The sequence below is a fragment of the Phoxinus phoxinus genome (assembly GCF_949152265.1).
Source record: "Phoxinus phoxinus genome assembly, chromosome: 5".
Taxonomy (NCBI): domain Eukaryota; kingdom Metazoa; phylum Chordata; class Actinopteri; order Cypriniformes; family Leuciscidae; genus Phoxinus; species Phoxinus phoxinus.
Genome location: NC_136880.1, coordinates 18,992,077 through 19,012,341, shown reverse-complemented (window position 1 = coordinate 19,012,341; position 20,265 = coordinate 18,992,077). Strand labels below are relative to the sequence as shown.

Below are 20,265 nucleotides of genomic sequence, written 5' to 3'. Positions count from 1 at the left end.
TGTTGATCAATGATTCGCTTTTATAATGAATTAAGGCTTATATTTTCATTTTAAGTGATCCTGTTGCTCCAGCGGACTTGAACTATGTCAGTTGAGTTGTACTGATTCATTTTTATGGTACATTTAGTTCCTATTTTGAGAGGACCTACATTTTGGACCCCATTGACTTTCACTGTATGGACAAAAACAGCTGAAACATTTTTCAAAACATCTTCTTTTGTGTTCCGCAGAAGAAAGAAAAGTTTGTAACGACATCAGGGTTGGTAAATTTTGGGGTGAACTATTCCTTAAACTTAAGGGATTTGTTCCAACTGGCTGCTCATTTAGTACTAGTTCCTTCCAGTCATTTGAAAACCGACCAAGTACTTTGAAGTTGAAAGGTAGTCAAACTTTTCCTTTCTCGACATTCTAGTTCAGCGGATTTGAGAAACCCTACAAAGCTGGCAATCCACAGAGCAGCTTGCGATTTCCCAAAATCCAGTGTCCAAACAGTGCATGCAGTCTTCAGTGTTCGTTAGGCTCTGTTAAGACAACTCTATTTGGGTGGTATAACCACCAGAGGTTGTCCCCTCCTGGGCCTCCACATCAGCACCTGGGCATCGTTGGCATTGGGCCTGCCCAGCGCGTTGGGCGGGATAGGCTCATTGTTACTGAGAATGTGCGGCTGTTCCTGGTGCGGTCGTCCCATCAGTTTGGCACGAGAACCAAGCGGCATGGAAGGTTCCACCTCAATGTCTACCCGCATACGCCAGCGTACTGTCTGAAGAACGATGCGCTCTTTGGTGTCTGCGTTTAGCGCCACCAGCCAGGTGATGAAGCTCTGGTCTCGGGTGATGTGTGTGAGCATGGGCGTGTTGCTGTTGCTGATTGGCACCGCCCAAGTCACACTGGGGTAGAAGTTGTCATTCATGCTCACCGTTAGCCGGGACGGCTTGGACGTGGGGCCTGAGAGGGTCACTGTTTCGGTAGTGTTACCATACCAGGGATAACTGACGCCGTCAGAATCGCTTATGGCCTTTACCCGTCCTTCCCGAAGCTCGGGTAATTCCCAGCTGGACCTGTGGAAGGAAAAGAAGATGAGCGGTCAGAAAGGACAAAAGAGCGGCAGTTCCTTAATACATCAAACGGGCGAAGAGGGCAAGTAAATGGAGATGGTGAAGGTGGGTGAGAGGACCTGCTCAGTACAAAGTGCCTCATACAAATATGGAAAAACAGTGATTAAAAGACAGGGCTGTGGATGAAATATTCATGAATGTGTTTTTTCTCTCTCAGTTAGATACCCCACTTATTTTAATTATCTCTTCTCAGCTTCTGTCCTGCTCTGATGGACTCCTTTTGTTGCCCCTGGATTTTAGGGTTAGGTTTAGAGCTGGGATTGGGGCTTAAAAACCATAAATTCTCTCAGATTTTATGGGTTGTTAATGGTCATGGTTAGATACATGACCATGTAAGGACCAAAAAACTATATGGACACGTCCTACTTGAAAAAATCATGTCCAATACAGCAAAATTCAGAAGTGGAAGTCGTGAGTGGAATGTCAGGAAGAGCAACTTCCTCAATTGCAATTAAAATAAATTCCATTATTTAGGTAATACATTTACATTTCATTACATTTCAAATGCTCAGTAAGACCTACATCTTCATACTTGACAGCTTTAAAAACTTGTTCAGAACTTTGAAACAAGGCTTTCTGAAGCTAAACATTTAAAGTTTATATTTCAGTGGAAAATACAGTGAAAATTTATTTGAATTGCAGTTAATTTTACTTCGTTGCATTCAAATTCGAATTGCAACTGCATCCTGTTTGCTAGCTACTTCAATTCAAATTCAGGAATTGAATTGGAGTTTTGAAAGCATTCTTAGTTCAGTTCTAAACGGTACACAACCCTGCAATAAATATTACATACTAAGAAAAAAAAATCTATAAAGTTATTTAGAGATGTCAAATTGCACAACATGATACTTACTTATTTGTCGACCACTGATGACCACAAACTCAACAGAACGACCAATAAAACATACTGACACTTGAGCAGCTTGTCGTTGTTTGTTTGGATTATTGATTACTCACATGCCAATATCACCATATGTATTGAAGAACTCCATTTGGGTGCACGCCTGAATCCAGCCCACAGTCCATGTTTCGTTTCTAGGAACCGGGGGCATCACGATCCCAGCCGATGCTCTGAAGTATGGGGTCTTGTATCGCAGGACAATGGGCGAATTCTCCTCAATGATGGTCGGGCATTGGTCAATGGAGGCTGAGACCTCATAGACCACTATGTTCTCCCGTCGGATGCGGGGCTTGCAGGCGATGCTTTGAATGCAACCCATGGTCCTGCTTATTAGGGGTGTCAATGTGGCCAATGACGAAAAAAAGAGGATATGTTTAAGCAATATATTCATTGGCACGTTTTGCAACCGTTGAAACGCTGACAGATCCTCGTTTTCATTTCCAACTCAATATATCCTCGATAAATCCTCTGGGTGACAGCAATAAAAAGCATGTCTGCTATGAAAAAGACATGTTTTGTTTCATTCCAGAGTCCCCGTGTGTTGTTCTAGCACGTCTTTGAGACAGATGGAGATGTGTAACGGGAACACAGCGGTGTTGTGGAACTACGGGTGTGTGGATGATCCGTGTCGCCAGTTTCTGAGGCGCTGGAGTGCCGCACTGCCCTTGATGCTCGTCCCCAGCAGATGTGATCCGGCCTCCACCGAATCGGACACCCGGTGTGCGCCTGTTTCTCGTCCTCCTTCCAATTCACGCGTCCGGCTGTATCTCTGAGCCCTTTGATCCTGGTTTTCCTGCTAGGCGCGGGCATGTCAGTGCTGAAGAGGGAGCCGGTGCTGCATAGAGAGTGTATGTTTGTTATTTTTCCTCCAGGTGAACGACCTCCCCAACATTTCGTTGACGCGGATCCTTTTGAAAAGGGAGAAGCGACACACAGACGGATCCAAACAAGGAGGGATTCAGTGCATCTGATTTAGGCTACAATGCAAACTTGGGTCACCTTTACAAATGCAGTGCCTGTCGTGGGCATCACTGGACTAATTTTGTTTTTTTCCTTTGTGTGTTTCCGTCCCTTACATCCATAGCGAAGACACCCTGTGCAAATCTTTGGAGAACACAAAGATAATGATAATAATAATAATGATAAAAAACACAGCGAATGCAATCGCCCTGCAACATTATATAGCGCAGGGATTTTAAATATATTCCTCCAATGGAAAACAGCAGAGCATCTTATAACGCAGACATGTGCTTATATGGTCGCTGTTCAGTTGCAGTGAGGTGCTGATCAGCGTTGCCAGATTGCGCAAGAAAAACACGCAAAAACATGCCCTGGTTGTTTACATAAAACCTAGAATAGGCATGGCTAAATTGCAAATTATTATTTTGTAATAATAATAATAACAAATACAATGTAAATAAACTAACAAGTAGCTCTCTCTCGTGGGCTGTTCAAATATGCACCTTAAAGTCCCCATGAAATAAAAAAATTTGGGGCTTTTAGTATGAATATGCTAGTCTTTCTGTAATAAGCTAGTGTGCTCCAAAACAATGAAGATTCGCATTTAGAAGATATAAGCGTTCAAAACTTACAGTCTCTCACTTCCGTAATGGATCAAAGATTTTAATGACATCACTCTGCACTTTAGCTTCTCATCAGATTTTCTGTCCAATCAAATGCTCTCTAGAATCTAAAGTGTCCGCCCCCTACATTAGACGCTGAAGGTGCGGCTAAAATCAGTCACTTGTTCACACATGGTGCACTATATGGATAGGGAACGATTCAGGTGTAAATAGGTGTTACACTATATAGGCCGAATTAAATCTGGTTTCACGTTAGTGTCACAAATCGCTGCAGGCCACACACGATCTGCTCCGGTCCAGAGACACGACAGCACAGAGCGGATCATCGCGCAAGTCGGCGCAGACCAGAATATGTATCGGACCCTTTTGAGTTCTACACAGAATACTATATTTTAAAGCGATATGGAGAAGATTAGGAAGAGAAACGGTTAGAGATTAAGAGGGAACTGTATCTTTGCCGAGCTGTGACATAAAAAAACCCCCACTATTAGTATGCTACTTTTTCTTTTCTTTTTTAAGGGGAGGAGCTGTTCGATTTGCCCCGCCCTGTCTTCCTGTTTCAGTAGAAATTACATCAACACAATGAATAATGCTGTGCATTTCATCAAGGCACTTCAGTGGGCCTTTAACACAGGCTAAACAATACTAAAGATTGTTTTATTTTGTTGTTATGTAGCCAACAAACAAGTTTAACTGGTTAAATTATGTAAATAGTAAAAAAGTTGGCAGAGTAGGCTAATAAAACATTTTTAAATGTTGCTTCACACGTGTGTGCCAACAGGCCTATATTCTAATTAGATTTTAGAACATTACATTATCTAGTGTCTAGACAACCTTTTTCTTATAGAAAAGGTGGGAAAATGGATGACCAAGTGTAGTTGGTCACTCTTTATTGTGTGCTATAATGAGGATTTACCATCAGCAAACCATAAGTACAGGAATATATTCTGGGGGGGAAATATTTATAAGCAACTTTAAAATAATAAAAAACAAACACGGTGTCGCTTAGGCTATTATAAGCAGACATGGCAACCCTGGTGCTGATGCTGGTGCGCGAACCCCGGGCGAAGGAGGGGTGCGCGTTCTGGAGAGCTTTCAGAGCTATGGGCGTCGTATCGGTGACGTCAGTGACTCGTCTGCTCTCTGATTGGTCGGACACGTGTACGGCGGAAGTGCAATCTGCCCGGCGCACTTCCTTGACACGCATCAACCGGTCATTCAACCAGCTCTACACCCGACTCCCAGGGGTCGATGGTCATTCATTGAGTGCAACTATCGCTTATCAGGACAGTTTATGATTGTGGGCTTGCTGCACAGGCTATCGGGGAAGCTTCCACGCGTTGTGCACAGGATTAGTGAGATGATGAAGCCGCAGGTTGTGTTTGTTTTGGGCGGGCCTGGCGCGGGGAAGGGGACACAATGCGCGAGAATCGTGGAGGTAAGACTAAGAGAGATGCAACGCATTGAGACATTTAGCCTATCATATTAGCTGAGAAGAATTTCTTTGTGCTTTGTGGAGCTTGTAGTGTGTTGATGTGTTCTGCATCTTACATGGATTGTTTATTTCCGCATTGTTCTCTAAGACAATTCATATAGAAAATTCATTTTTTTCAATGCCGTTTGGTACCATTTACATTATTACTACAGTCCATCTGACATTATAGCATAATTACTTTGATGGAACGATCATTATCTCTCTTTGTATGAATGTATGTGAGTTAATAATTCCCTGGAGTGTTTCCAGATACATGTTTATATCCTGGTTATGAACAGGACCTCTGTTCAAACAGGTCCCACACCCTGCTGTATGTGCAGAACTGAGCAGTGCAGTGTTGTCATGATTTGGCACCAGCACTGGGTAGAAGGGCACATGTGGATCACATCCATAATACGTTAATCTGCCATGACTAAATTATTTATTGTATTGTGACACACACACACACACACACACACATATAAATGTATATGCACACATTGCACACACATACACACTTGACCTTCAAAGCTCAAAGTGTGACCAGCCACTCATTTGGAGTTTCGTCCAGTGTTTCTGCCCATTATCTAAAAAATATGATATGTAAAATATATTGACACAAGTGAAGCAAGATTTTAAAACAATTTTTTTTTTGTTTTTATTATAGCATGCTCTGGCAATCTTTTTTATTTTACTACTTAGGCCTAGATACTTTAACCAGTTACACTTTGAAAACATTGTTTTATAAATGTATAGGGTAGTCGACATATAATGAATCCATGAATGGTTATATTCAATATATATAAATAGGGAAGTGTATATTGTATTTACTGTAACTGGCATTTTTTAATCACCTTTTAAAAAAATAATTGTTTAACCATCTGGTGCTCTTCGTGTGATGGTAAAAAATGACCCATTTTTTTTATTTTAAATTAAATGAATGTACGATATTTTATTTCAATAATGTTTTTCATTTCATATTATGTATTTTTAGGGGATTTTATGGTACTAAATTATATTTACGCTGTAGTTATATTCTATTTATTAACTTTTTTTAACATAGACCTGAGAATTTAATTTCCAACTTAAACTATCGTAAATCTTGAATGCTTTACATTCAAGGATGACACTTGGCAGATTATTGCTGAAGTTAAAAAGTGAAGTTTATATAAGTTACAGAATTTTATGTTTATTGTTATGAAACAAATACTATTTTTCAATTATTACATAAAATATATATTTTCAAAAACATGTCTTACTCTTAAATTGCAAGAAAATGAGTGAGGTTGAGATCTCAAAAAATGGGCATTCAGTAAGGTTTTTTTAGGGTGCAGTATCAAAAGTTTTCACTAGATGAAATGTGTTTCCTATTCGTGGAATATGGGGTCATTATTGAAAAAATTCTAAAGATCAAAACATAAAAATTTTTGTTCAGAAATGACAGAAGAGCACCAGAGGGTTAAAATGTTGTTTCGGCCGCTGTTCTTGCAAAGCAGATATTGAAAAATCCGACCTCTGTTCTAATTCTTAAAGATATCGAGTGTCTGCATCGAGTGCTATTAATAAAAACCCTCTCTGTGAGCCATATGGCATCTAGACCAGGTTCTTAAAAGAGTCTTTTGTATGCTTATGATGTCTACACGTACAGCAGCCAAACGTTTGGCCACACTTTGTGTCTCATGATTGAAGTTGTGGAATATCAGGACTGCTTTTGCCTACAAAGCCAACGCCTCTCTCTCCATTCATATAGATGACAAGCTGTCATTATCCATGATAAAAAAAGCTTCTAATCTTCTAGTTCCTAACGTGTGATGTTGTTGTGTCCCCCGCTGCGCTCAGAACTACAGCTACACTCACCTGTCTGCCGGAGACCTCCTGAGGGAGGAGCGCAGCCGCACGGGATCAGAGTTCGGTCAGCTCATTGACAGCTACATCAAAGAGGGCAAGATCGTTCCCGTTGAAATCACCATCAACCTATTGAAAAAGGTGGGTACTGGTTACGCTCGTCTGTCCTGTTTTACAAGCCTATGCAGTCCAGTCAGGGTGACTGTAGAAGGGAGCTGGAACATTAGCAGCTGACATCTTCAAACCGATTGAGAAAGATTACCGAGAGTGAACTTGATAACATGTGTGCAGTTGAACTATCAGTGGAGGAGAGTTCAAAGAGCCGTTCATTATAGGCATAAATGCACTGGCTTGTCTCATAATAGGCATAAATCATAACTCCGACGATACCATTACAAAACGGCCAAGCCTCTTTATGGCAAAGTTCTAATTCTGACTCGCCTTTTGTGAGTTGAGTTGCAGATTATTAGACAATCATCTTACCTAAAAATACATATTTTCAGATTTTCAGTTTTTGGTTACACTTTATTTTGCAGTATTTGTACTTACTGTGTACTTGGCATAGACTGTACATGTACTTATTGTGTACTTACCAAAGAAAGTACTGATAATATAAGGTAAAGGTTTAGGGGCAGGTTCCATACTAGTACCTTTAATAGTGCTTTAATAAGTACTTAGTATGTACATGTGGAACAGGACTGTAAAATAAAGTGCTAGCGGGTCAGGTGCCAGTATTATGCGTCATATACTGGTATTACTACAGTAAGTACATGTAACAAGGACACAGATAAAGTGTTTCCCTTTTTGTTGTAAATATCTGTATTTGGCAGGCAATGGAACAGACTATGAAAGTGGATGAGAAGAAGTTTCGCTTTCTTATTGACGGTTTTCCACGTAACCAAGACAACCTGCAGGGGTGGACCACCGTCATGGACGGGAAGGCAGATGTCAAGTTTGTTCTTTTCTTTGACTGCGGTAATGAGGTGAGTAACGCATGTTTCCGGGTGTGTTTGATTTATTGATTGTTCTACCATTAGAGTTGATTAAAACGGCAAAATTATAAAATTTAGTAACACTTTTTTTTATAGATTTCTTTATGTACGTCGTTGTGTGTTTCAGGTGTGCATTGATAGATGTCTAGAGCGGGGGAAGAGCAGCGGACGCACTGATGATAACAGAGAAAGTCTAGAGAAGAGGTATCTCTATAATAACAATAATAAATAGCAAATATATTTACATGCATAAATTAGCATTGTGTTAGTAAAATGTGGCTCTCACCATAGTTATATTGGCATTATATGGGAATGGAAGGACAATTGTTTCCCTGTTTACAGCGGGTTTGGGTTACGCTTTTCATTTCCTTGAACTTTTCCTAAGTATTCTTGTTCGATTGTCAGGATCCAGACGTACCTCCAGTCCACACGGCCCATTATAGAGCAGTACGAGAAGCAAGGGAAGGTGCGCACAATTGATGCCTCCCGGTCAGTGGATGAGGTATGACTGGTCTTTTTTTCTTTTCCTTGAGCCTGAATTTTTAGGGGGAGTTTTGCGTTAAGGGTAAATCAAATACAAGTTATTATCTTTATTAAAGTGCCCCCTATTATGATTTTTGGGGAAATTCCCTTCCATGCAGTGTGATATCGCTCTTTGTGAATGCAAATGCTCTGCAAAGTTGTAAAGTCAGAAGTGCACAATAAATAAAACTATTGTCTCCCAAAATAAATAATCAACTCAGAACCGCCGTAACGAGTCGTTTTTAATTCGAATCTCACTGCGTGACACTTCTACGTCAATAGACAAGACATTGGCATAATGCCCGCCAATGTTGTACGTTGTCCGCCCGCGAACAACCTGTAAGTATGAATAATTACCTGAATTAGCTAAAACTGTGTCTATTTATGCAGATTGTCTGTCGTTCTCACTACTATGAGTAAATATAAAGAATGGAGCAAGATTTGTTTTGCAAACTTTAATGTTACATCAGTCATTCACGTTAGTGCTGGGCGAACGTATTGTTATTGATATAGTTTATATAGTATTACCGTTATTGATACAGTTAAAACATTTTATTAACTTTTAGGACTTGGTTAAATTCTAATGTAGAATGCGGTCTGTTATTTCTTGATAACACACCGTTGCCATGGACACGGTGTTCTTTAGCGGAAGCAATACAATCGTTTTTAAATCAATAAACTCCTTTTTAAAAAAAATTTTTGTCAAATTATTGATTTATTTGGTAGGTACTAGCCATGTAATAACCAGGATAATGTAGAGCGAGGTGTTTACATTATCCCTTACATGCGCATGTGCACTGCAATAAATGTTGTAGAGGTAAATGTGGAAATACACATCCTTCCATCTTTTTTGGGTTTCATTTAGCTTCCTTTTAACTCTTCTTTCAGGTGTTTGCAGATGTGAAGAACGTTCTGGATAAAGAAGGCTAAACATATTCACAGCAAAAATCCAAATTCTTGAAAATTAAGTTGTCTGTTTATTGATGTCGGCAGTGCTATGCCTTCTCCATGTATCGATATATATATATACATTTTTACTCATTCTACAGTAAAATAGGTTTTTTTTTTTAGACGTGAGAGAGTGTGTTTACGGTATATCCGTGTTTGTAAGTGAAAAGAAAAACACTTGTGTACTTGCTCAATATTACACTGAAGAGGAACAATATTTCAGTAGAGAATCAAGCAAGCTTGAGCAATAACGCTCAGGGCGCTTCTATAGGAACAAAACATGCACGCATCTGCTCTTAACTTGAAGATTATCTTCCTTATTATATGTGAGAGATATGCTTAGAAATGTCTACCATTCAGTGTATAAAACACATTTAGAAATAAGCCAAGAATAGGTTGGAAAATGCTTCTGCACTTAACCATTTCATTCTCCAAAACAAATGAGCGATTATAAATGACCAACAGGAAGTACGAGTATTTTAGTAGATTTCCAGACCTGTTTTTGTTATATTTGGTGACATTTTTCTCGTTGTTGTGCATAGTAATCCACAGCAGGTTCTGAGGACCTATTGCTGGCTACCCAAGAATTGAGAATTCAGTTTTAGCTGTACATTTTCTTTTATCATATTGTGTGGCTGCTGTATTCCAAACACGTGCCATCTTTGCTCAGGCAGTAGATTTTAAGATGTGGGTATGTTATGTTTTTATTTGATTTTCTCAGCGCCTTTGGGGTAGTTCGTGAATGAACTGAATTTGTCATATTGATGTGACGGTTCAATCTGTGTTCAGATTGAGTCCGTAAATAATATAAAAACAGTATATGAAGTATCAAGGATGACAGAACCCGCTGAAGAAAAATAAATGTTCATGTCTTCTGACTCTTCCAGTCGAATGCTTAATTTGAATTTTGTAAGATTCTTACCTCAATATTTTAAAGTTCTGCACTACAGGAGAAGGACAAAAGCCTTCCTGAGGTAAATGCTAGCTTCACATGGCAAGCGATTATAGGCTATGCATAAAGAAATAAATTGAAAATGTAAAAAAAAAGGAAAAGAACCAGCATTAGTGTCTCTTTCAAAAACACTTTTTCACTCCAGGAAACTGTTATTGTGTATTTTGTAATGACTGATTCTTACACTCTGTAACTTTTTTTTGTTAAAAATGACCAGAATTCAAATGAGTACATTATCAAAAATTATTTCAAAACATGTTTTTGTTTTACCCTTATTCACTATGGTAAGCCTTCTATAGGTGTTTATATATTAGCCCTGATGGTTTTCGTGGGAAATTGTATACATCATATCTGTAAATAGAGAACAGTTTCTCCGGCTACTTTGACGTGTGTTGGTGTAGAAATGTCATTGTAGTTGCCACAACGAGTGAGAAAGTTTGACATATGGAGCAGCTAAATCTCCAACCTCGGGGAATCACCCGCGTTAAAAAAACGCGAAATTGCTGGCAAAAAGAGAATGCAACAGAGCTTGTGATAAAAACGAATCAAAATGGCTTGGCTTTTCGGAGATGGCGAGAACTGGGATTTGAAATGTTGTAAAAACGCGGAGATGGCACTTCTGTTACTCAACAGGTGAGGTAAGTTTTTGAACAGATAAATTGCCATATGTAGCTCTCTAACAGAGTTCATGGTAGAGCATGAACTTAATATTGCGATGGGTCATTTTCATCCGCACAGTCACGCAGAGCCGAAGCACAACTAAAATAACGTTCTTCCGCAAAATACATAGCCTAGTTTTGTTATTTTACTACACGAGGGACTTTAGTGTAGTAGACTACCTTTAAGTTATTTAATTACTAGTAACTAAATAAGATCTATATTATTTCTACAATGTCACAATACATTTTTAATTCATAACTTTGTAATCCATGTAGCCAGGCTAACGTTACTATAATTTACCGTTAAAAAGTCTTAAGTCAGTGTATAAACGAATTGAATCCTATTTTTTTTCTCTCCAAATAGTAAGTAAAACATATTTAGATAGAAAAGAGTTATTTTAATATTTCGCAATATTACTAAAAGTTTTCTTTTCGAAGTTGATAAATTGTGTTCTTTTTTTATTAACTTGACCAGGTTGATGTGTAGTATGTGTATATATATATATATATATATATATATATGTGTGTGTGTGTGTGTGTATGTGTATATATATATATAGGCTGATATTCTGATAAATATATTTAAAAATGTAATTTAAGTTTTATTTTGGATTAAGTTCATTTGGATTACACAAAAATATAGTCAGACCTGAGACCTCTCAAATAGCATAACACAGTCAGAATCGAACTTTGCACTCATTTGTTTGGTATCAAATATTTAATTGCAAGGACATTTTGCCCTCTAGTACCAAAACAACTGTACAAACACATGTAAATACAATATAATTGTTAGACAAACGGAGCTTTAAATGTACCACATTGATAAAACGTTTACACTGCAATTGCATAATTCTTTTTGTACCAGTCTTCCCCTTGTATATTTTATATACAGTGCATAGTTTGCCAGGAGAGGGAGTGAAATAGCATTCTTAAAAAAATAAATATAGATAATTATATTCTCACACTAAGAATTTTACGTGTGTATTGACAAGAGCTTAAGTACAATGCTTGGAAGTCAGTATTTACATAATTATTAAAATCTTAAACCATCATGAGACCCGGCTAAAATCGTGAAGTGTGAACCAGAAGGTTCTAGTCCTTCATATTTCAGAAATGATATGTAACTTCACCATACGAGTAAACACGGACATTGGCATCACAAAGATCCATGCAGCATCAGCATCTGTGTTTTCTGATAGCTTTTCTAGTGGCAGTACCAGTAAAGGATCCGGTCTCCTAAAGCATAGCTTTACTTGAAGAGGTCTCTGAACAGTTTGAGGTTTTCAAGAGGTCACGAGGGAGCCGACGGGCAGGTCTGTTCTGCTTCTGCGGTGCTGGATCTTGGTGTTGGTGACGGCACCGTGCTTCTGCCGCAGATGCAGACGCAGCTGACTCTTGTGACGGAAGTGCAGGTCACAGTTCTCACACTGAAAGCAGAAGCCAGGACCATTTCATTAGGACATCAAATGCTTCTTGGGTTTTAAGTTGACATTCATTGAGGACGTGAAGAACCTAGTGGTAAACTGATATAGCGCCTCGGCCAATATTTGCCATGTTTTAATTATCGGCATCAACATTGGAAGCACATTTCACCACATAAAAAAAAAAAAAAAAAATCACACTTTGGGAAATCATAATTATGACATAAGTTATAATGGTAACATTTTACAATAAGGTCTCATTTGTTCAAATTACATGAACTAACAACGAGCAATACATTTGTTACAGTATTTACTAATCTTTGTTATTGTTAATTAATACAAATATTCATGTTAATTCCATTAACTAAATGTTAACAAACTTTTGATTTTAATAATGTTATAGTAAATGTTTAAATTTACATTAACTAAGATTAATAAATGCTGTAGAAGTAGTTCATGTTAACTGATGAAACCTTAAGTGTTACCATTATGATCGATAAAAAGTCGTAATTTTGAAATACGAAGACATTTTAGATGAAAAATCTAAATTCTGACTCACAGAAAATTTAAAAACTGACATACTAAATGTAATCATAAGTTAATCATAACTGACTTAAAAAGTTGAAATGATCAGATTAAGTCGAAATTATGACATAAGTATGGCATACTTTATATGAAAAGTCATGATTTTCGACTAAATATAATAATAGTATGCAAAGATTAACTATTTATTAACTAACGCTAGTAAGACTTTATACTTAGTATGTCATAATTATCACTTTTGAAGTGTGATTACCAAGGCATGATTTTTTTTTTCTGATTCATGATTTGTGGCAGAAATGGTCTTCCGTAGTTTGTGTCGTTTGGCTTGTGTCGGACTTTTATTTTGACAGCGTTGAGAATGCAACACCTGAGGTCAGATGCACGGGAACCCACATTCTTCGTAGTTTTACAGTTATGTCTAAAATATTAGACATTGCAACATCTACTAACAGTTTCAAACTATCCTATAAAACGTGACATTTCAAACGGTCCTGCTAATACTCGTTGGCAGCTACTCTGCACTGTTTATCAACTCTGAAGTGTTTGCTGATGATGAGAAAGTGCTCACATGATAAGGCTTCTCGCCCGTGTGTATCCGTAAGTGGCTCTTCAGCGTCTGCAGGTGGCGGAAGCGCGTGCCGCAGATGTCACACGGGTACGGTTTCTCTCCGGTGTGGATCAGTACGTGAGCCCTCAGATGAGCCACCTGGGAAACCAGACAGAAGAAGATAAAGCGCCTCGGATTGACACGAAGGGTTCTCTACAGAGATGGTCTGGGGGTTTGTTTTTACCTGGACAAAGCGAGAGCCGCAGGTTTCACATTTGTATGGTTTTTCCCCCGAGTGGATCCGCGAGTGTGTCTTCAGATTGGCAGGTCTGTTGAACTGAGCTCCACACACGTTGCAGCGGTACGGTTTCTCTCCTGTAATTATAAACCATTTGGAGAATGTTCAAACGGCAACACACAGGTTTTAGAGACTGTCGCTGAATGCTCTCTGTTTGTTTACCTGTGTGGACGGACTTGTGGCTAGCTAGGTTTCCTTTATAGCGGAACATGGCTTGGCAGCGGTCACACTTGTATGGTTTTCCGTCCTGCAGCCACTGTGGCTTCTCTGCGTCAGATTCACTCTTGGACTCGCACTCGCTACAGTAGAGTCTGTCCCTCTCTGCCGACACAAGAGAAACCGTTATCAGCCTTGATCCACACTGCACACATTTCAGTGATGAGATCAGATCTGTTTGTTCAGACTGTGACTTCAGTATCCGATATACATCTACATCTGTTATGATGATACTAATGATCTAGGCGTCAATAAGATGCCAAAAGACTTTTATCCACAGCAATTAAGAATAGCAGATGTTGTGGGAAAAAGAAGTTGGCTGTAGTAATGGCAGTACTGCTGTATCTTTCCTATTCATGCGCTGCTAAATATGATTAGGCTATATTATATAAAAATGTAAACATTTTAATATTGACATAGGTATTAAATCACAAATATATATCAAACATCAAATGTACCGGTAATGCCTAAATATTAACGCATATTATTACGCATATTATTATTATTATTATTAACTATTGTAATATTTAAATAGACATTGCATATACATCACTAATATATAAAATACATACATATTAATAAATTAGTGATGTCACATCGCATCTAACATAAAAGCTTATAAATAACATATATAATTGTATATATATAATATTATATTTATATATATTATATATATATATGCATGTATAAATATACATATACACAAACATACATAATATATATATTAAAATATAATAATATATATATATATATAAACACACACATATTGTATAAACAAAAGCTTTTATTTTAGATGCGATTAATCACAATTAATCGATTTGACAGCACTGTAATAAATATTATCCTTAACTACTAAAATATTTTAAGGTTTTCAATTAAGATTTCATATTACATATATAAAACTCAGAAACAGACCGGGGCCCAAAGATCTATAAATTGTTAATAAAAAATATATATATTTAGGTAATATATTACATTACACATACAAAGTACTATTCTTAAATATTAATAAATGATTATCATTATTATCTCCCCCCAAAATGGCTCACAGAAGAAATCAAATCTGACATGACAACCTCAAAAAAAAAAAAAAAAAAACCCTATTCCACCCTAGATGATGAAAAAAAAAACAGTCAATTTAATCTGACTGACACGTGCTCCCAAAATATGAATGTCTTTTAACCCATATTTCAACACATGTATAAATGCTGTTTATGCCCAAAACAATTTCACAATGTAGAAAACAAGAGCATTCACCTGGTCCTGTGGGTCTCAAGCTGCTCTCCTCTGTCAAGGTGTTGGGAAGTGAAGAGCCACGCTCCTCTTTTTTGATGCAATCATCCGCAGATCTGAAAACACACGACACCACGTTTACAAACACTGCGTCAGAGGCCAATGCTAGACATCCGAGACGTTCGCCACACTGACCTTCTCTCCGTGACCAGTTGCTCCTCGAAGTTCTTGTTGGTGGATTCTGCAACTGCGTGGGACGGAGTCAGCGAGCTGCCGTCGGCCGCTCCATCGCCGGAGTTCAGCACGATGAACTTGTACTTCTTCCAGTTGTGGGCCTTTGGGTGAGCGATGGAGCTGGGAGGAGACGCCGCCCCTCGGCTGCAGCTGCTGGACTCTGCGGGGGAGTTGGGTTGGCAGTCTGATCTGAGAGGGCTCTCGGGACTGCTGCTGTTCTCCACCCCCATCGGAGCCTTCCGGTCTCCCTCGGCTTCAGCTCGAGCTGAACGAAAGAGCACAGATGGACGGTTCCTCTCTTCTCCTGCATTAGTCGCGGTCCTGGTGGAGTGCTGTTGACGGGCTATTACGCCGGTCTTGGGGATCTGCCAGAGGGGGTTCGGGGTGTTGGAGGTCTCCAGCGGGAGATGCCTGTAGAAGCGAGTCGGGCTTTCTGTGGAAGTGCTGACTGCGTAGTGCAGGTTGGGAGGGCCGTAAGTGCTGAAGTTGTGCACACTGGATTGGCTGTTCAGGGCATCTCGGAGGATGAAGGGAGCTTCTGAAGTTAAACAGCCGTGATTGACCAGCATCTCTGCTCTGGTCTGCTTCACACACAAGCCCCTTTGAGAAAAACAGTGGAAGTCGAGTCAGTGATTCAGTCCAAGATAAAGAAGAGGAAATGTCGTTTAAAACATGTGTCGAGTTCTGTGATCTTCGTATTTGTGTTGGTTTCATACTGGTTTGCAAAACTTTTATACCATTTTCAACAAGTCCAATTTCTATCTGTCTATCTATCTGTCTATCTATCTATCTATCTATCTATCTATCTATCTATCTGTCTGTCTGTCTGTCTATCTATCTATTTATCGGTCTGTCTGTCTGTCTATCTATCTGTCTATCTATCTATCTATCTATCTATCTATCTATCTGTCTGTCTGTCTGTCTATCTATCTATCTATCTGTCTGTCTATCTATCTATCTGTCTATCTATCTGTCTGTCTGTCTATCTATCTATCTCTATCTATCGTCTGTCTGTCTGTCTGTCTATCTATCTATCTATCTATCTATCGTCTGTCTGTCGAAATTCTGAATAGAATTTGAATTTCGATATAGAAATTAAAAACAAGTTCATCATAATGAAGTGAATTGCTTTTTAATTAATGAATTAATCGAATATTAAGTAGAATAATTTAATAGACAAAAATGAGCATTATACCATTGATCCAGTTACAAATCACATGCCTTTGAACAGACTATCTTCTGTAGTCTGTGCTTGAATGTTTTTGTGACGTTGTAAGCACTCACCTGGAGTCTATGTACCTCTGGCATGTGTCCATCACATGGTCCATCTGCAGGTATGTGGCTGTGTTGAGGGTGGCTATAATGAAGTTATCTTTAAGAGTGAGGCAAGACGTATACATGAACTCCAGCAGTATGGCGAAGCCATCGGGGTCCACCTTTGGATCTAAACTTATGAAGCTCAAGTTGCTCTTATGAGTGTCTGCAAACATGGAGTAGAAGAGGCCGCTGGGAAAAGACAAGATGGAATACAGATGTCACTTACTCTCACTTACTGCGCATGCCATATATTTGCTATTTCAAATCATAGCACTGACCTGCATGCCATCAGAACGGTCTTATGGGCCTGGAACTGCTGCCCGCCGACCACAACGGTGACATCAGTCAGGATGTTTCTGCTGCGGAGCCGGTTGAAGTTGAACAGCACGTCACCGGCATGGCGAGTGAATTTAACGCAGCCGTCTGCTGCACTTGACATTTTGTTCACCTGCACAGAAATAGTTCAAAATATAGTTAAATATTTGCAAAAAAGATTATATCTCTACCTAAAAAAAAAAAAAAAATCACACCATAATATTTTTACATTTGAATGTCAGTGTGGTAATGTTGTATCTAATGTTGATAAGCTATATAAAATCTTCATGTCAAAACTAAATACGTGTCAGTTTAGTCAGATGAACACTAGATGTCCACAAAGTTACAGTTGCAAACTGAAGGTATGACTAACTTGCACATTAAGCCTACAAATATGTTGTATTAAATATACGTTGTGAAATATATAACATTTCGTGATTGTGTCCCTGTACACTGTAAAAATAAATGTTGGTTTAACTTAAAAAAGCAAGTTGCCTTAAAATTTTGAGTTCGTTGTAATTAAAAATTTGAGTTAATACAATGAAGAAGAATGGCTTAATAAACAGAAACTCAAAATAGTATGTTATCTTCACCACATTATATCGAAGTTGATTTGACAAAAGATAAAAAGTTGTGATAACAAATCATGAAAATATTTTTTTACAGTGTAGTCATCGTTTGCTTTGAGTTTGTTTATTTGATTTTAGTTAGTTCTTTAGTGAAAAATAGGACACAAATATTTAAACTCTCCTGAAACTACTATATTCATACTTTCATATTAGCTAACGCACTTCACTTGAGAGGCCGATGGTGAGACAAGTCCTAGTGAGCTGCTTACCTAGACAGCATGTTTGGGCATCACAGGGGCAAACAATCTTACACAGCTATATTTATGTTTATGTTATCACTGGATATCCATAACTACGTCTTTAAGCATTTTATATAATTTTCAGAAATTTTGCATAATCTGAAAACTAGCATTACGACGAACATCACTATATAGTGAGCAGTAGGCTGCATGATTTAAGACACCAGCATGAAGTTGTTCCCGTCACTGACACTTGTTGAACAGCGAAGGTGCATGTTGGTATTTATCAAACCTCGTGGTATATTAACGGTTTATTAAATGTTATGACGGTATACAAATAAAAGTCAAATGACTCTACAGGTGTTTGGAGGAAACACCAGGCGTTTCGGTTTGATACACGAATGTTCAGTGAAATAGAGATTACAGTACACATACAGTAAATCATCTCATTAATGTGCTTGAATGCTGACGCAATCGTAACACAACATAAAATAATTATGTTCGCGTGCTGACAATTAATTAACGATTGATCATTTATTACATTTTCCATTGAATGCATCATTTTGAGAGTTCACAAACACATAATCACATGCGCATGGCCGAATGATAAATTCAGAGAAAACCAGTAAAAATGATTCTAAACATGCAGTGATTATGACATAATTTAACATGTATGATCTATACGCGTGTCCTGTTTTATGACCACACAGACTGTCTACTCTAGGCAATAAACTTAGTTTCCCACCCATATAAAGTTGCGTAAACCTGTCGTTAATATACACTCCCGGCCGGGTGAGCTTCCTAAAATCTACTGAACATCACTGAATTTAATGTAACAGATTGAAACTGACATTATGAAACGAATAAGATTAGTTATTCACGCAATTAGGCCGACAAAAGTGGAGTTGCGTAATTAACTCGACACGTCTAAATACAAGAAAGTAGTCTGGTTTAAAACAATATAAAATTAACGGTAGAAACAGCTCGTTTCTGTAGAGCGTCTGTTGTTTAGTCTAGACCTTTTGCTAGATAGAAAAGAGTCACCTGGTGTGTTTTTCTTGGAAGAGTCCGGCGAAGACAGTTCTTGGAAGAACTCTTCTGAGAAGACGCAGCTCGTAATTCTCGGAATTTTACCAGTGGACTGAACCACTGACTCACGAGAGGGGGGTCCGACCTCTCGCGCTTCACGCTTCTGCAGTGCTGAACTACTGCTTACCAGAAATATCACACAAATCATTCTGAATGCTTTACAACTAACAGGTGTACTTCGTTTTTATTGCTTTTAGTAGCTTAGTTGTTAACGTTGTTCGAGTAATTACAATCCGCTTGTCTGGATGTAGTGGATTGCCCCGGGGACGCGGTCATGATCTACGTCACTCTTGCCACCCTTTCACTGCTGTACAGATTCGTCGCGATATGACCCCTCCATTAATGTGTATATTATGTTATGTTGAATTAACACATCCATTGACTCAATGTATAGCCATCATAGGCTACATTTTAGTCTTATGAAGTTGTCACACAGATGTACAAAAAGCAATCTATTTGTGTCTGTCCGAGATAAGTTTCTCATGACGTCAGATGTGTAAAAAGGCAACATTGTTGACATTTGCTATTTGTTTTCCTCCAATTCTAGATTATTACCTATGTCAATACCACAATTTACGTTTTATTTCACATTTTTATGTTTATAGCCTATATCGTTTATATATTTATGTTTACTGTACATTTGTGTATTTAATGAGTATAGGCTAATATATCTATTTAAATGAATAAAACATTTCATATATATTTTTCAGTAAATATAGTTAATTCAGTTACATTTGCATATTTCATAAAGAGTTCAAATATTTCTTCCAAATCAATGAGTTTGTTTGACATTGACTGTAGTTTTGGTCAATTTAGGCCCAGATAAAAATAAAATAAAAATAAAAACTCAAACTTGTCTTTGACCCTTTACATTATCTAAACATATATGTTAGCTAGATAAATTACTAAAACTGAAAGATGAACCTCGAATAAATACTTCTCCCAAATAAACTTTCTCTGCATTCATTTTCAGGTTATAATATAAACATTTATTTCAATTTACAGACAAAGCATTATGAAAAACGGTGCTCTTTGATATTTTAAGCAGGTGTTAAAATACATTTCTGAATGTTTATTTTTGCGTGAACTTCCCCTTTGACATTACCATTTTCATGCTCTCTAAAGTAACATCACAAGAGCTGGGAGTTCACAGATTGATTACAGCAAAGATTTAAGATGGCAATTAAGGCAAATAGTCACACACACACACACACACACACACACACACACACACACACACACACACACACACA

The 20,265-nt window shown here is 38.1% G+C and overlaps 3 protein-coding genes across 4 annotated transcripts; 1 reads left to right on the top strand and 2 right to left on the bottom strand.

Annotated features, from left to right (window-relative positions):
• Positions 1-535: 535 nt before the first annotated feature.
• On the bottom strand, positions 536-3,293 carry fam78ba (family with sequence similarity 78 member Ba; the record flags this gene model as incomplete). The annotated part of the gene is made up of 2 exons (XM_079612450.1): positions 2,073-3,293; positions 536-1,058 (listed from the first exon to the last, which is right to left on the bottom strand). The coding sequence occupies exons 1-2, from the start codon at positions 2,405-2,407 to the stop codon at positions 536-538; spliced, it is 858 nt and encodes a 285-aa protein (XP_079468576.1). The 5' UTR covers positions 2,408-3,293.
• A 1,348-nt stretch (positions 3,294-4,641) lies between these two features.
• cmpk (cytidylate kinase) lies at positions 4,642-10,929 on the top strand. Its single transcript, XM_079612440.1, has 6 exons — positions 4,642-5,037; positions 6,913-7,059; positions 7,749-7,901; positions 8,038-8,114; positions 8,316-8,412; positions 9,321-10,929. The coding sequence occupies exons 1-6, from the start codon at positions 4,894-4,896 to the stop codon at positions 9,360-9,362; spliced, it is 660 nt and encodes a 219-aa protein (XP_079468566.1). The 5' UTR covers positions 4,642-4,893; the 3' UTR covers positions 9,363-10,929.
• Positions 10,930-11,575: 646 nt separating this feature from the next.
• On the bottom strand, positions 11,576-19,318 carry bcl6ab (BCL6A transcription repressor b). 2 transcript variants are annotated; one of them, XM_079612254.1, is made up of 9 exons: positions 18,968-19,318; positions 17,079-17,248; positions 16,768-16,989; positions 15,445-16,083; positions 15,274-15,365; positions 13,963-14,121; positions 13,747-13,877; positions 13,524-13,661; positions 11,576-12,418 (listed from the first exon to the last, which is right to left on the bottom strand). In XM_079612254.1, exons 2-9 carry the CDS (start codon positions 17,237-17,239, stop codon positions 12,275-12,277), a joined length of 1,686 nt encoding a protein of 561 aa, XP_079468380.1. In that variant the 5' UTR covers positions 17,240-17,248; positions 18,968-19,318; the 3' UTR covers positions 11,576-12,274. The 2 variants fall into 2 exon arrangements, with proteins under 2 accessions (XP_079468380.1, XP_079468381.1); XM_079612255.1 differs by lacking the exon at positions 18,968-19,318 and adding an exon at positions 17,954-18,965.
• Positions 19,319-20,265: the final 947 nt, after the last annotated feature.

Excerpts from the sequence above, each read along its gene's own strand:
- cmpk (XM_079612440.1), top strand. The coding sequence starts at position 4,894 with ATGATTGTGGGCTTGCTGCACAGGCTATCGGGGAAGCTTCCACGCGTT. Across the intron at positions 8,115-8,315 it reads AGAGAAAGTCTAGAGAAGAG|GATCCAGACGTACCTCCAGT; the intron begins GTATCTCTATAA and ends TTCGATTGTCAG. Across the intron at positions 8,413-9,320 it reads CCTCCCGGTCAGTGGATGAG|GTGTTTGCAGATGTGAAGAA; the intron begins GTATGACTGGTC and ends CTCTTCTTTCAG.
- bcl6ab (XM_079612254.1), bottom strand. The coding sequence starts at position 17,239 with ATGTCAAGTGCAGCAGACGGCTGCGTTAAATTCACTCGCCATGCCGGT. Across the intron at positions 16,084-16,767 it reads CAGAGGTACATAGACTCCAG|GGGCTTGTGTGTGAAGCAGA; the intron begins GTGAGTGCTTAC and ends TTTTTCTCAAAG. Across the intron at positions 15,366-15,444 it reads CAACTGGTCACGGAGAGAAG|ATCTGCGGATGATTGCATCA; the intron begins GTCAGTGTGGCG and ends GTGTGTTTTCAG.